This window comes from Colius striatus, chromosome 16, assembly GCF_028858725.1.
Source record: "Colius striatus isolate bColStr4 chromosome 16, bColStr4.1.hap1, whole genome shotgun sequence".
Lineage (NCBI taxonomy): Eukaryota > Metazoa > Chordata > Aves > Coliiformes > Coliidae > Colius > Colius striatus.
The window spans coordinates 12,460,559-12,473,051 of NC_084774.1; the positions used below are offsets into that span (position 1 = coordinate 12,460,559).

At 44.6% G+C, this 12,493-nt stretch overlaps 2 protein-coding genes across 3 annotated transcripts; one reads left to right on the forward strand and one right to left on the reverse strand.

Moving 5' to 3' along the window:
* Positions 1–2,763: 2,763 nt before the first annotated feature.
* ATP5F1E (ATP synthase F1 subunit epsilon) lies at positions 2,764–8,421 on the forward strand. 2 transcript variants are annotated; one of them, XR_009819825.1, is made up of 4 exons: positions 2,764–2,870; positions 3,031–3,157; positions 4,595–4,736; positions 5,895–8,421. XR_009819825.1 is itself a non-coding variant. In XM_062008786.1 (3 exons), the coding sequence occupies exons 1-2, from the start codon at positions 2,839–2,841 to the stop codon at positions 3,152–3,154; spliced, it is 156 nt and encodes a 51-aa protein (XP_061864770.1). In that variant the 5' UTR covers positions 2,764–2,838; the 3' UTR covers positions 3,155–3,157; positions 3,750–3,884. The 2 variants fall into 2 exon arrangements, 1 of the variants encoding a protein (XP_061864770.1); XM_062008786.1 differs by lacking the exons at positions 4,595–4,736; positions 5,895–8,421 and adding an exon at positions 3,750–3,884.
* On the reverse strand, positions 4,837–9,248 carry TUBB1 (tubulin beta 1 class VI). Its single transcript, XM_010207175.2, has 4 exons — positions 9,077–9,248; positions 7,319–7,427; positions 7,025–7,135; positions 4,837–6,902 (listed from the first exon to the last, which is right to left on the reverse strand). Exons 1-4 carry the CDS (start codon positions 9,131–9,133, stop codon positions 5,830–5,832), a joined length of 1,350 nt encoding a protein of 449 aa, XP_010205477.1. The 5' UTR covers positions 9,134–9,248; the 3' UTR covers positions 4,837–5,829.
* Between the last annotated feature and the right edge of the window lie 3,245 nt (positions 9,249–12,493).

Genomic DNA, 12,493 nt, shown 5'->3' on the forward strand with positions numbered 1-12,493 from the left:
GTTTGCTATTTTTGTTACCATCATCAGGAAGATCCAATTTGTTTAGATGTTATGAATCAAAAGGAAATAATCCCTCATACCTTTATAGTCAGAGGCCCTGATTGACTTCTTGCCATTTACAACTGTGTATTTTTTTAAATCTCTCTCCATAACCAGTCAGCCCAGTATCTGGATATCCTGTAGTGTCTGGATATCCTGTAGTGTCTGGATATCCTGTGGTATCTGGATATCCTGTAGTGTCTGGATATCCTGTGGTATCTGGATATCCTATGTTATCTGGAAGAGAAAAACCATTTAATTTCTCTTCTATTACATAACTGTTATTTTATTCCAGACCCTCAGGACAGGGAGATGGCATTTGACAGGATAGCCTTGTCAGGCTATCATAGATGCTAAAATCTGGTTGAAGAAGAAGAGATATGCCAGGATAGAGCAATGTCTGCTACTGTACATATTATTCTGTACTGATGCTCTGTGAAGGAGCAATAGTCTAAAGAAGTCTGTGAGCTCTTATTATTGGAGTTTTTCTGCACCAAAAGAAAAAGTGCTAAGAGACATGAAAAAACTGTATGCTTAGTTATTTTCAAAAGTAATATTATTTGGGTTCATTATGTCTTTTTTGGTGTGTTTTAGTGTCTTATTATAGATTTTTAGTTTAACATACTTCTGCTTTAACACCAATCATGTTGTGGATTCACTTGGCTTTTCAGTGTCACCTCTTCACTCTACCTGGACCTACTTGGTCTCACCTTTTTGGCCTCCCTGGACCCCTCCAGTGTCAAGACCACAGCCTCCTTGGAACTCTTTAAAATCCCATTTTCAGATTCTTTGGATTTATCCAGTCTCAGCTCTTCATCCTCTGTGGACTTCTCCAGTCTCACTTCATCTTCTCTGGACCTTTCAAGTCTCACATCTTCAGCCTCTTCAGACTTCTCGAGTACCTCCTCTTCAATCTCCCTAGAGCTCTCCAGCCTCACCTCTTCAGATTCCTGGGAGCGCTCCAGTTTCACCTCTTCAATTTCCCTGGACCTGTCAAGTCTCACTTCGTCAGCCTCTCTGGATCTCTCTGGTGACAGTTCTTCAATCTCCTTAGATCTCTCAAGTCTCACCTCTATATCCTCTCCAGATTACTCCAGTCTTACTTCTTCACCCTCTCTGGACCTCTCCAGCCTCACTTCTTCATCCTCCCAAGATGTTTTCAGTCCCACCTCTTCGGCTTCCTTGGATTTTTCCCCTACAATCCCTCCAACCTCAGTAGGTGTCTCAGAGCACACCTCTTCCACCTCCTCAGAGTCACTAGATCTCACTGATATTAACTATTTCACGTTTCAGAGCTCCTCTGAACTATCCTCATCGGTCTCTGTGGATGTTTCCAATCTCATCTCTACACCTTTTCTGGATGTCTCCCATCCCACCTTTCAGGATGCTTCTTCCCTCACTTCCTCAGTTTCTTTGGACATTTCTAATCTCACATCTTTAGTTCCCCCAGACCTATCCACTCTCACATTTCTGGATGTTGCTAATCGCACTGCTTCAGCTTCCCTTGATCTCTGCATCTAACCCTCTTCACATATCCTTTCTTCTCTCTGCAACCTCTCTGCATCTTTCTAAACTTTCCTTCTTTATGTGTAGTCATTGTGTGATTCCCAGGGATTTGCACTTCAGCAGGAAAACACAAAGCCTCTGTGCAAAGAGGAGTAAAGTCATCAGTGTTTCCTCAAGACCTGTACAGTCTCTGGAAGGTTCTTACGTATTTTGTGATGTGATTTGGCTCTGGATGGAAGGAATAGAGATGTACACATACTTAAGTGGAAGGATTTAATAAAAACTCAATCCATAATCTCCTTAAGTCCTTAGTTGTAATTATTAGGACCAAACTGATTCCTTACCAAACATGATTCAAGTCTTCTGTTTTTGCTTATTATGTAAGGAAAACTCTTTGTCCGTCAAGTGTCAACAGGTGATGATTGCTTCTCATTTCTCATGTTCTGTTTAGAGCAAATGATTCCATTTCATTTCAGGGGTATGTGTAAACGGTCTTGTATCCAAAAGAAACCCACAGGCCAAGGCACCCCGTCCAACGGGACAGAACTTGGACTGTGGCAGGGCTTGGCCACACCTGGATTGTAACTCCAAATGGCAGTCAGTGCTTGTATACCACTTTCACCTCCACATTCTTCAGAAAACACCAGGGCACGGAGGGCAATGGCAACTGACTTAGCTGGGAAACAAACCCATTGCTTTAGCCCCTTGCTTGGATTCTTAAGAGTAGGACAGGACTACTGAGAGCTGAGTTAGTGTGTAACCAACGGCAGTGCTGGGTAGTCACCCGTCAGCCTCACAGGACAGGCTGCTAACCCCGTTCTTTAGCCGACAGACGGCTACGACCGGCTCCACACCACGGGAGCCCGCATGCCCTCCCGCTTCTCTCGGCCCCCGAGGCGGGTCCCAGCTGGCTTGGGCCGACCCCTGCCCAAGCGGGGAACACCCGAGGCCTTTCCGGCCGCTGCTGCCGGAGGCGCAGGGACCCGCTGCCAACCCCTGCGGCCTCCGCTGCCCAACCCCTGCGGCCTCCGCCGCGGCGCCTCACCCGGACGGGCCGCGAGCCGCGGGCTTCACGCCGCTCTCTGATTGGTCGGTGCCACGGGAGAGCGCTTGTGACTGGAGGAGCGACTGCGCGGTTGCCATTGGTCGGACTGCCTGAGGTAACTCGGATTGCGATTGGCAGAAGGATCATCCTGCTTGTTGATTGGCTAGGGAGCAGCGCGCCGCTGCTTCCCCTTCCGGCGGGCGCTGACCTTGTCCGGGCGCCGCCGCTCGTCCCGCGGAGCCGCAGCCATGGTGGCGTACTGGCGACAGGCCGGGCTCAGGTACGCGCCCGCCGGCGACGCGGCCCCGCTCGCCTCAGCCTCGCCGTTGCTGTAGCGGCCGGAGGCGAGGCCCGGCGGGGTCACAGCGGCGCCGCTGGAGCGGGCGGGGCCGCGTTGGGGCCGCGTTTGGGTCTCACCTTGGCTTCTCTCCCGCCTGCAGTTACATCCGCTACTCCCAGATCTGCGCCCAGGTCGTCAGAGCGGCCATGAAGCCGCAGTACAAAGCAGAGGCAGAGAGGGCGGCAATGGCCAGTGTGAAAACCGTGAAGCCCAAGAAGGAATAGAGAGTAAGTACGCGGAGCGGGCAGGGGCTGATCGGCGCTGGGCGCGCCAGCGGGGCCGCTTCCCAGTGCGAGCCGGGTTCATGGCAGGCTTGGCTCGCTCTGTACTATGTGTGGAGAGCAGATTGCTGTCTGGTTTAGGGCAAACGGGTTCATCTGTCTCTGCATCCTGATTCCGTGTGGGATGGGAAACAGCTTAATCTCACTAGCTCGGTGGAGTGAGATGTTCTGTCCAGCCGTGCTTGCAGCAGTTGCAGGTTTGATCAAAGTTCTCATGGACTTAGGCAAAACAGTGGGTTTCTGCAGTGGTGTTCAGAGGTTTCCAGGCTCTGACTTTATTAAGCTGTCAGACAGCCTCTCTGACCTAGTGTTTCACCCATCAGCAGACTTATTTTTGCAAGGGTTATGTGCTGTATGTGAAGGAGAGATGCTACTTGCACCTCCATTTCTGATACTGTATACATAGGGAGCAGCTGAAATCTCTTCTAAGTAGAACAGCTTCTGTTCCTGATCTGAGGTTAATACTATTACCTTTTGTTCGAAGCACACCTTGTACATATTCTTGAATCTAATAACCTGTATTTTAAATCTCTCACAGAAACTGATCTATGGTGAATAATAGCCAACTGCAAAGCTGTAAGCAAGCTCAAGATTCTGCAGTATAATGTCATCACCTTGACTGTAAAACTTGCCTCTGTATGTTAATCTTGCTAATAAATGTAATTTCTGTTAACTGAATGTGTGCTAAGTAACTGTTGTTCCTCTTGAAGCAAAGTACCCCATTTCACAGAGATCTTTGTGTTTCACTTGCGTTAAACTACCAGATTGGTTTTATCACGGTTCAGTAGCACGTTTTTAAGGCAAATCTCGTATTGAATTTCATGCTGATATTTCAGGCATGTAAATAACTAACAGATTTAATCACTAAAAACTTTTCTGCCTACTTCATTTCAATGATTAGTCATTACTTTGGAAAAAAAAGATCTCTTAACTAAAACTTATGTCAAGAGAGACTGTAGCAGATGGTTTTGGTAATTAAAAATACCTCTCTCTGCTGGAAGTGGTATGCTGATGGCTTTAAAATTCCCTGTTATTGTGGTGTTCATCTTCTCTTTCAGCTCAGAACAAAACTAACTCCTTGAAAATCAATTTTATGAGGCTTAGGGTTACAGCTAAGGAATGTCATGGATGTGCTGCCAAAAGCTCCCAAAACTGTCAGGGATCCAGTGGGTACAGAAACCCCTGGGCTGTGCTCTAATCACATGGCTATTGGTTGTCCTCTTCGTCACCTCTTTGTCTCTTTACTGGGGGGAGAGGGTTGTTTGCTCACTGGGAAACAGTGTGGAGGGTGATATTTCATCAGCTCTTGTCTGGGGAGGAGTGTAGTTTACTTTCAGCTGTCATGGTTTGGGGGAGGACTTTGCATGTTCTGTGTCTTCACAGCAAGTGCAACAGTGTCCTGCTTCACAGGAAAAAATCCAGTGTGCATCCAGAATGGGCATTGGGTTTGTGTTCCCTTAGACACTTCTGCTGCTGACTTGAACATGAGATCTTACATCCTTCACAGTGTATAATAAACTCTTCTGTGAGTATAATAAAACAAGCTCCATTTTTTCATGTAGTGTGAAGTTAGTCCATAATAAGCTGATGTTTTTTGTCTAGCAAATGTTTCAGGTATTAAAGTATTGTAGAGAATGGTATATAACTTTTATTTTAAATAGTAGTATCATACAGTGTTAAGTAGATGGCTGTGCATGGCAAGAAACTTGTCCTGAGGCCACAATACATTTTTGACTTAGTGATTGCTGTTGAACTCGTCTCTTAACTAGCTGCAAACCATTCTATCCACTTTGCTGTACTAAGTGATAGGAAGAAAATTTATACTAGTTAGTACAAGGGGAAAAAAAAAAACAGAACAAACCCACAGCAAAACTTTTACACAGTGTTCACAGCTCAATCTATAGTTTGAAATGGGAACAAACCACACAATGATAATGAATACAAGCTCTGCAATAGTATAAGACAGCAAGGTGATAGAACTGTGAAAGTACTTCTCTTTCTTCAAAACAAACTAAAAAAAAGAATGTGTACATTCAGTCTTTTGCCCTGTGTTGTTTCCCCTTTCCTCCTCTTGGCAGTTTAAGGACCTGAGCTTGGCTGCAGCTCTACATCAGCCTGTGGAGTGTGTGATAATAAGATTCTGCTGGTATGGGCCTTACTACAGAGGTGCAGGTGTTCCTAAACCAGAAACAAGCTCACAAACAAACCAGGGACTGGGTTTACCTGAGAATAAATAGATTTGATGAGTTGATAGCATATTATGCTGTTGCTTATGATCCTGATACATATATACACAGGCACAGAGGCTGTATATTGCATTCAGTATCTGGTGGTAATATTCTAAAAGTGAATACATTTACAAGAAAGGCTGTTACCAGATAACTGGTCTTCCTAGTGGCTCTTTTTTTGGAAGAGATTCAGTGTCAACAATTATCTAGGAGAGTAAAGCATAGCTTCCATTATCAAAAGGACTGTATTGTAATATTGGATATAGTTTGGCCAGATGCAGAGGAAAAAATGTTACGGCAGGTGTTATTTTTCAGGATGCAGACGATGGCTATTGCTTTAGTGAGAGCCAACAGGCCTATTTGGAGGATGTTTTGATATTACCATTGTTTTTATTGTGCTTCCTTTTCTGGGCTGGCTTCCACTTCTACCTCTTCATATTCCTCAACATCTGCAGTGGCATCCTGGTACTGCTGGTACTCAGACACAAGGTCGTTGGTGTTACCTTCTGCTTCAGAAAACTCCATCTCATCCATCCCTTCACCGGTGTACCAATGGAGAAATGCTTTTCTCCTGAACATAGCTGAGAACTGTTCAGAAACCCTGATGAAGAGCTCCTGAATGGCTGTGTTATTGCCAATGAAGGTAGCTGCCATCTTCAAGCCTCTTGGTGGTATGTCACACACAGCCACTTTGACGTTATTAGGGATCCACTCCACAAAGTAGGAACTATTCTTTGTCTGAACAGCCAGCAACTGCTCATCCACTTCTCTGGTCGACATTCGGCCTCTGAAGATGCACGCCACGGTCAAGTACCGCCCACGCCGAGGGTCGCAGGCTGCCATCATGTTCCGGGCATCAAACATCTGTTGAGTAAGCTCTGGCACCGAGAGGGCTCTATACTGTTGGCTACCTCGAGCTGTCAGCGGAGCAAAGCCTGGCATAAAGAAATGCAGGCGAGGAAAAGGCACCATGTTAACAGCCAGCTTCCTCAGGTCTGCGTTCAGCTGGCCGGGAAAACGGAGTGAGGTGGTGACACCGCTCATCGTTAGGGACACCAAGTGGTTGAGGTCGCCATAGGTGGGATTGGTGAGCTTTAAAGTTCTAAAACATATATCGTATAGAGCTTCATTGTCAATGCAGAAGGTTTCATCTGTGTTCTCTATTAGTTGATGGATGGAGAGGATGGCATTATACGGCTCTACGACTGTGTCGGACACTTTGGGTGAAGGCACGACACTGAAAGTGTTCATAATCCTGTCGGGATATTCTTCTCTGATTTTGTTGATGAGGAGCGTGCCCATACCTGAGCCTGTACCACCACCAAGTGAATGGATGAGCTGGAATCCCTGGAGGCAGTCACAGCTCTCACACTCATTCCTGACCACATCCATGACATTTTCAATCAATTCAGCACCTTCTGTGTAATGGCCCTTAGCCCAGTTGTTTCCAGCACCTGAATTGCCTGTAACCAGAAAGACAGAAAGAACAGCCACAAAGTTAACAAGAGAAATGATTAAAGGGAGCTAAAAGGCCATTTTAGGACAGTTGGCCCTAGTTAGCTTGCTGACAGCATGCTGTACATACCGTGAATAAAATTGTCCGGTCGAAACAGTGGGCCTATTTTGCTGGATCGTACACTGTCCATCGTACCAGGCTCCAGGTCCACCAAGATCGAACGGGGCACGTACTTATGGGCTAGGACAAAACAAAAGGAACATGACCAATTACTGTTAGAAGCCAGAAAGAAAGGCTTATCATCTACTCTCAAAACATCCAATCCATCTAAAGGCATTTGGGCTTTGTTTTTAATTATGACTTCTTTTAACCTTCATGTTGGCTCTGCAAATTGCCAACAGCCTCAGAGTGCTGAGCACTTACAGTAAGCCTCATTGAAGTACACGTTGATGCGCTCAAGCTGCAGTGATGCATCCCCATAGTAGTTTCCAGTGATGTCAATTCCATGTTCATCACCTATCACCTCCCAGAACTGAAAAAGGAAAAAGATATTCAATACACTCATCAAAAGGTTGTTTCGTTTGTGTGTGTTTTTTTTTTCCCAGCACAATGTGTTCAGCTCCAGGCTCATGCCTGGCTGCACACAGACTGGGAACTGTGCCTGAAGTGGGGGGATGTTTTGCTATTGATGTATTAGAGCAGGTATCTGCTTCTCCTTCCCTCCCCAAATAAGTTCAAGGCAAAATTTAGTAGGCTAGTTATGCTACTTAGCTATCACCCATGCACCAAGTGGAAGCCCTCAAGTTGTTCCCTTTGCAGTAAATGAGAATTGATATTAGTTAAATAACTCAGGTGCTAGTTGTTAATGAGCTTAACAAAAAAGTCAGGGCTGGAGGTGGACTGGTGAGGGTTGCTTTGAGGCTGTCCTGTACAAGTGGGACTGTGGCACAGCAAAGCTGCCTCAAACACATTTGTAAGTGAGCAATGCTTTCCACAAACAGATGTTCGTCCTAAGTGTCCTATCTTGACATTCATATGGATGTCCTATACTGGGGCTCTTATCTAGGCAGCAGACACAGCACTGTTAATGTAGACACACCCACACTCTATAATGACCAGGCTACTTTAATTTTAAAGGTCTCCTGGTTTAGCATCCAGTCATGTTTTGAGTGTACAAATACACCATTGCCAGCATGTGTGTGGTGATTAGTGTGTCCTTTTCTACAAGTATTAGACATAAGCAGTTTCCAGATCAAAGCCAACAGAAAAGAACACAAGTCTTTTGACTGTCACACTGGCTGCATTCAAACTATCTGAGTCTAATAAGACATTCCCTGGCCATCCACAGCTTCAGGCTCCAATAAAAGGAATCAAGATGACATTTGTGTGAGCAAGAAATGAACACAATGGCACCATCCTTCAGCTATCGTGCCTCCAACGACCTTCCAGCCACAAATTAACACAGATTTTTTTCCTGACAACTTTCTACTTGTCAATAAAAAAAAGGACAGCGTAGCAAAAACCAATGTATCAAGGAGCTTTTTGTTCTGGTTTGTTTTGTTTTTCTCCTAGCACACAAGGTAAGCAATGAGTGACTTATTGCTAAATAACACCATGCCAGTGTTTGAACTACACAAGAATACTCCAAATGACAACACCACCTCTAACAGGAGGCCAGTTAGGCAGGAATCCTTAACTGCACTTTGTGCTACTCAGAAAAGTCTAATTGGTCACTGATAGCACAGGTCATCCTGTTGACTAATACAACTCCATTTTAATTATTATAATATGGCACAATTACTGCTCTATGTCAGAACTAATGTACTGACATCACAAATTTGCAGCCCTGGAATTACTAGCTCCTTCACTTGTCCCAGGATTTCACAGACCAGATTAGTGCCCCGGGGAATATGAGTCTCAGCTGGAATGCTCTAGAGCACTCAACAATCACTGTGCCATTGTTTCTTTGACAGCCCCAACATTAACCTGTGCTTGAGCAGCAAGCCCATCATATGACTGTCATATCAAAATACTCACAGTCACTGCTAACGAGCCATGCACCCTGCCACTGAGTTAACAAAGCAGTTGTTCTCCCCAAAAGCTCCCATCCATCACCAGTGTTTAACCTGCCATCACTGCTGACCCTTACTGCCCGTGACCATTATGGACAAGAGACCTTACCTTAGCTCCAATTTGGTTCCCACACTGGCCAATCTGAAGATGCACAATTTCACGCATTGTTGTGTAGCTCAGACCTGTTGATGGCTCCAACCTAACACAGGGTTTCCAGTTGCAGTCCCCAAACCAAGCCCTCTTTCTGCTGCTTTATCAGCTACACCCAGTGCAGTCCACCCCAAAGGGCCTTTTATAGAGTGGGACTGTCACTCAGCCAGGAAGGGGAGTAGCCAGCTCCTCAGGCTGCTCCTCAAAGCACTTCACCAGCAGGTAAAGCACCTATTCACTGCCTGTGTACAGGGTCCAAGAGCATAGGTACATTACTGAGTCTCTTGGGAAATTGTCACACACACTCCCTTAAAATGAATTCCAGTTCCCTGTGCACCAAAAAGTGTGATTCACAACTATCAGTGGACATCCTGTGTGACTTGCACAGGTGGTCCTGCTCTGACAGGGGGATTGGACTAGATATCTTTCGAGGTCCCTTCCAACCTTTAAGATCCTTTGATGCTGTGACATTGTCTTTCAGCATTTTGTTTACATTATATTTAAACAAATATAACATTTTATGCATATATAGAGATTATACCCCAAAATGAGCAATCTTAATTTATGAAGAACATGTGTTTCTGCCATGTAATTTAAATTTTAACATCATATGAGTCATATGGGACAATATCCATAATAAAATCAATAACAAGTTTTGAGCAGTAGCCTCCTGGAATCAAAACATTCAGTGGTGCATTACCAGGCAAACTTGTAGTTCAGTAGGCATCATTCTCAGTGTCTAACTGCATGAAGGAGGAAGAGAGGATCAGTAACAAAAAATTACCTTGTAAAACAAATATAACACTGCTCTCCCAGTGATCCATGTTCCTTAAACATTTAATAAGGATCCATTGACTTCAGATCTAAAATCTGAATCAACCTGTGACTAATTTGCATAAAAGTTCTCTCTCTCTCTTCCTTTCCTGACACTAGAAATACAGCATTTACAGTCTTCCTTATTTTCCTGTATCTGATCTGTATTTCAGAAGCTGCCATGAAAATGCTGGAGGTGAAAACCCAGTTCCACTGGAGTTAACTACAGTGCTCACTGTGTTAAATGTTTGACTGCGTTAGAGGAAACGACGCAAGGCTGAGCAAAACATGGCACAGTCATGTTGCCTGCTGATAAACAGCACTAATATCACTCAGCAACAGAAACACAGAATGGCTTCTGGAAGCATGTAGTAGCTTTATTACATCAGACTACTGTCACAGCTTTGCAAGTGCTCCTTTTAAGGACAGGAAAAATAATGATAATTTGGAAAGCACCTTAAATTATTTTGTATAAAAAGATGACAGTGGAAGGTCTTGACTCACTGAAAGCTACTACTTCACCACTTCATGGGTTGCTAGAGATAAGGAATCTCTGAGCTTCCATATTGTTCCAAGAGAAAAATCAGCTTACTCCAGACTTCCCCACCACAGATGACTTCCACTTCTTCCACCAGCCAGTGGAGAAACTGACAACTGCTCTGAAGACAAAGCTCAGCACTAGTAGCACATTGCAAAAACAAGTAGCCAGCAAGCATTGTAATTCTCTGCCAAACTATGAGCCATCCTCAGTAGGGAGCAATATAAATTCAGGTAGATTCATTTTGTTTCCTAAAACACAACAGTCTTTTCATTTTCTAAAAAATCAGTATTCTCTAAGCAGTTTAGTTTACTCAGCAAGACAACACAACAGTTCTATTGCCATACTGTAGATATTCTCTACACTGGCAGCAGGTTATCTTCTACGATTTCTGAAGACAAAATGCTGGAAAGGCTATTTGGACATTTACTTTGAAAACAAATTCAATTTTATTCATGCACATTTCATATGTTTCCTCCAGCTACCCTTAACTAAAAATAATCATGTAGTTCTACCTTGTATATTCAGTTGCTGCATTCTGAGGGAGAGCTGCATGGACACAATGTGTCAGAGAACTAATGACACTAAACTGATAGCACTTAAAATGCAATGTACTAATCTACACTAGCCACAACTTAGGAAAAAGCTGAAGACACTAATTCACTGTCCCAAAAATTTGGCAAAATCATTTCAGCAATAAACATACTGAGAACATCTCACAAGCAAAGAGAAAAAAAATGGGGAAGTGAAAGAAATATGCAATCACTTAACACTGGTGTTTTCTTCTTGCTAAAAATAGCTCCCTGGAATCATGTGCCTCCTCTGAAGCACTTCCTTATAGAGTCTTAAAGATTATGGCACATGACACAAAGTACCTGAGGTGCTTTGAGAAGTAGAGGCAGTTTTGTGCCTCTTTGCCCTCTTCTCTCCACCCGCATTTCTGTGAATGTCCAAGTCTGCTCTTACACCAAAATGTCTATTTCTTGGTAGGTTTTGTTTTCAGGCCTGTCATCCCTCAGCTCTGAGAACCCTCAGGCCTGTTAACTGCCCAAGCCTGCTTCCCAGGCCCAGCCATGCACCAGCTGCTCCTGCAGATTAGCAGTGGGAGCGTCAGCAGAGAGAGGAGCCGCTGGCGGCCACGGGGCTCAGCAGAACTGTTGGCACTGAGGAGATTAGGAGCAGCCTGGCATGGCACAGCCATCACCAGCCTGGCCCACACTGCCTATTATCAGACTGCCCACTGCTTCCACTGCTCTCAGAGTGGGCCCTAGATACCAAAGCCCTGGGGACTGGCCTAAGCTAAACCACAAACAAGCCAGGTTTTTTTGTTATTGTGGGTTTTTTTGCTCCTGTTTTTCTTGGTTGGCTTTTCTTTTTTTAATGTCACCACAGTGCTCACTAGTGGCAAACACACACGTGCAAGGAGGCATTTTGGGATACTTTTTTGGTAACATGTTTTTTGGGGGGAGGAACTAGCTTTTCACAGTAGCAGAGAAGATCCAAGCCTGGCTACAGGCCACCAGATGGTCTTACAGAGATCTATGAATGGCCACCAGATAAGCTGATGCTAGTCTCAATTAATCTGGGCTAGTTACATCACCATAAGGGAACACTACCAAAAACCACTGCATTCAATAGGCAACAGAAGCTACCTACTTAACATTTTCATTTCAGTTAGTAAGAAAAAATACTTCAAGACTCTGGGAAGTGGGCCAAAGGGAATAAGGGAGTAAAGCTGCCCAGTGCAAATTGCCATCAGTATAATGACTCCCCATGTTTAAACAAAAGGGGTTTGGTACAATCAAAGTGTACAACTGAGCATTGTGTTACCTTCCCCACACTGGTGATCTTATGATATAACAACAAAAACCTGGGGCTTGCAGCATGTGAATTGTTCTGCTGGGTGATGCCCTAATTTGGGCCCTACTGCCACAACCACAACTCCTGTTAAGTTAAAGTCATTCCATGAATTGACAAAAAGGTCAACCACACAGCAGGCAGGCCCAGTTTTTGCTCTGCTGTTC

Excerpts from the sequence above, each read along its gene's own strand:
- ATP5F1E (XM_062008786.1), top strand. The coding sequence starts at position 2,839 with ATGGTGGCGTACTGGCGACAGGCCGGGCTCAG. Across the intron at positions 2,871-3,030 it reads TGGCGACAGGCCGGGCTCAG|TTACATCCGCTACTCCCAGA; the intron begins GTACGCGCCCGC and ends TCCCGCCTGCAG.
- TUBB1 (XM_010207175.2), bottom strand. The coding sequence starts at position 9,133 with ATGCGTGAAATTGTGCATCTTCAGATTGGCCAGTGTGGGAACCAAATT. Across the intron at positions 7,428-9,076 it reads GGAACCAAATTGGAGCTAAG|TTCTGGGAGGTGATAGGTGA; the intron begins GTAAGGTCTCTT and ends TTCCTTTTTCAG. Across the intron at positions 6,903-7,024 it reads ACCGGACAATTTTATTCACG|GCAATTCAGGTGCTGGAAAC; the intron begins GTATGTACAGCA and ends TTCTGGTTACAG.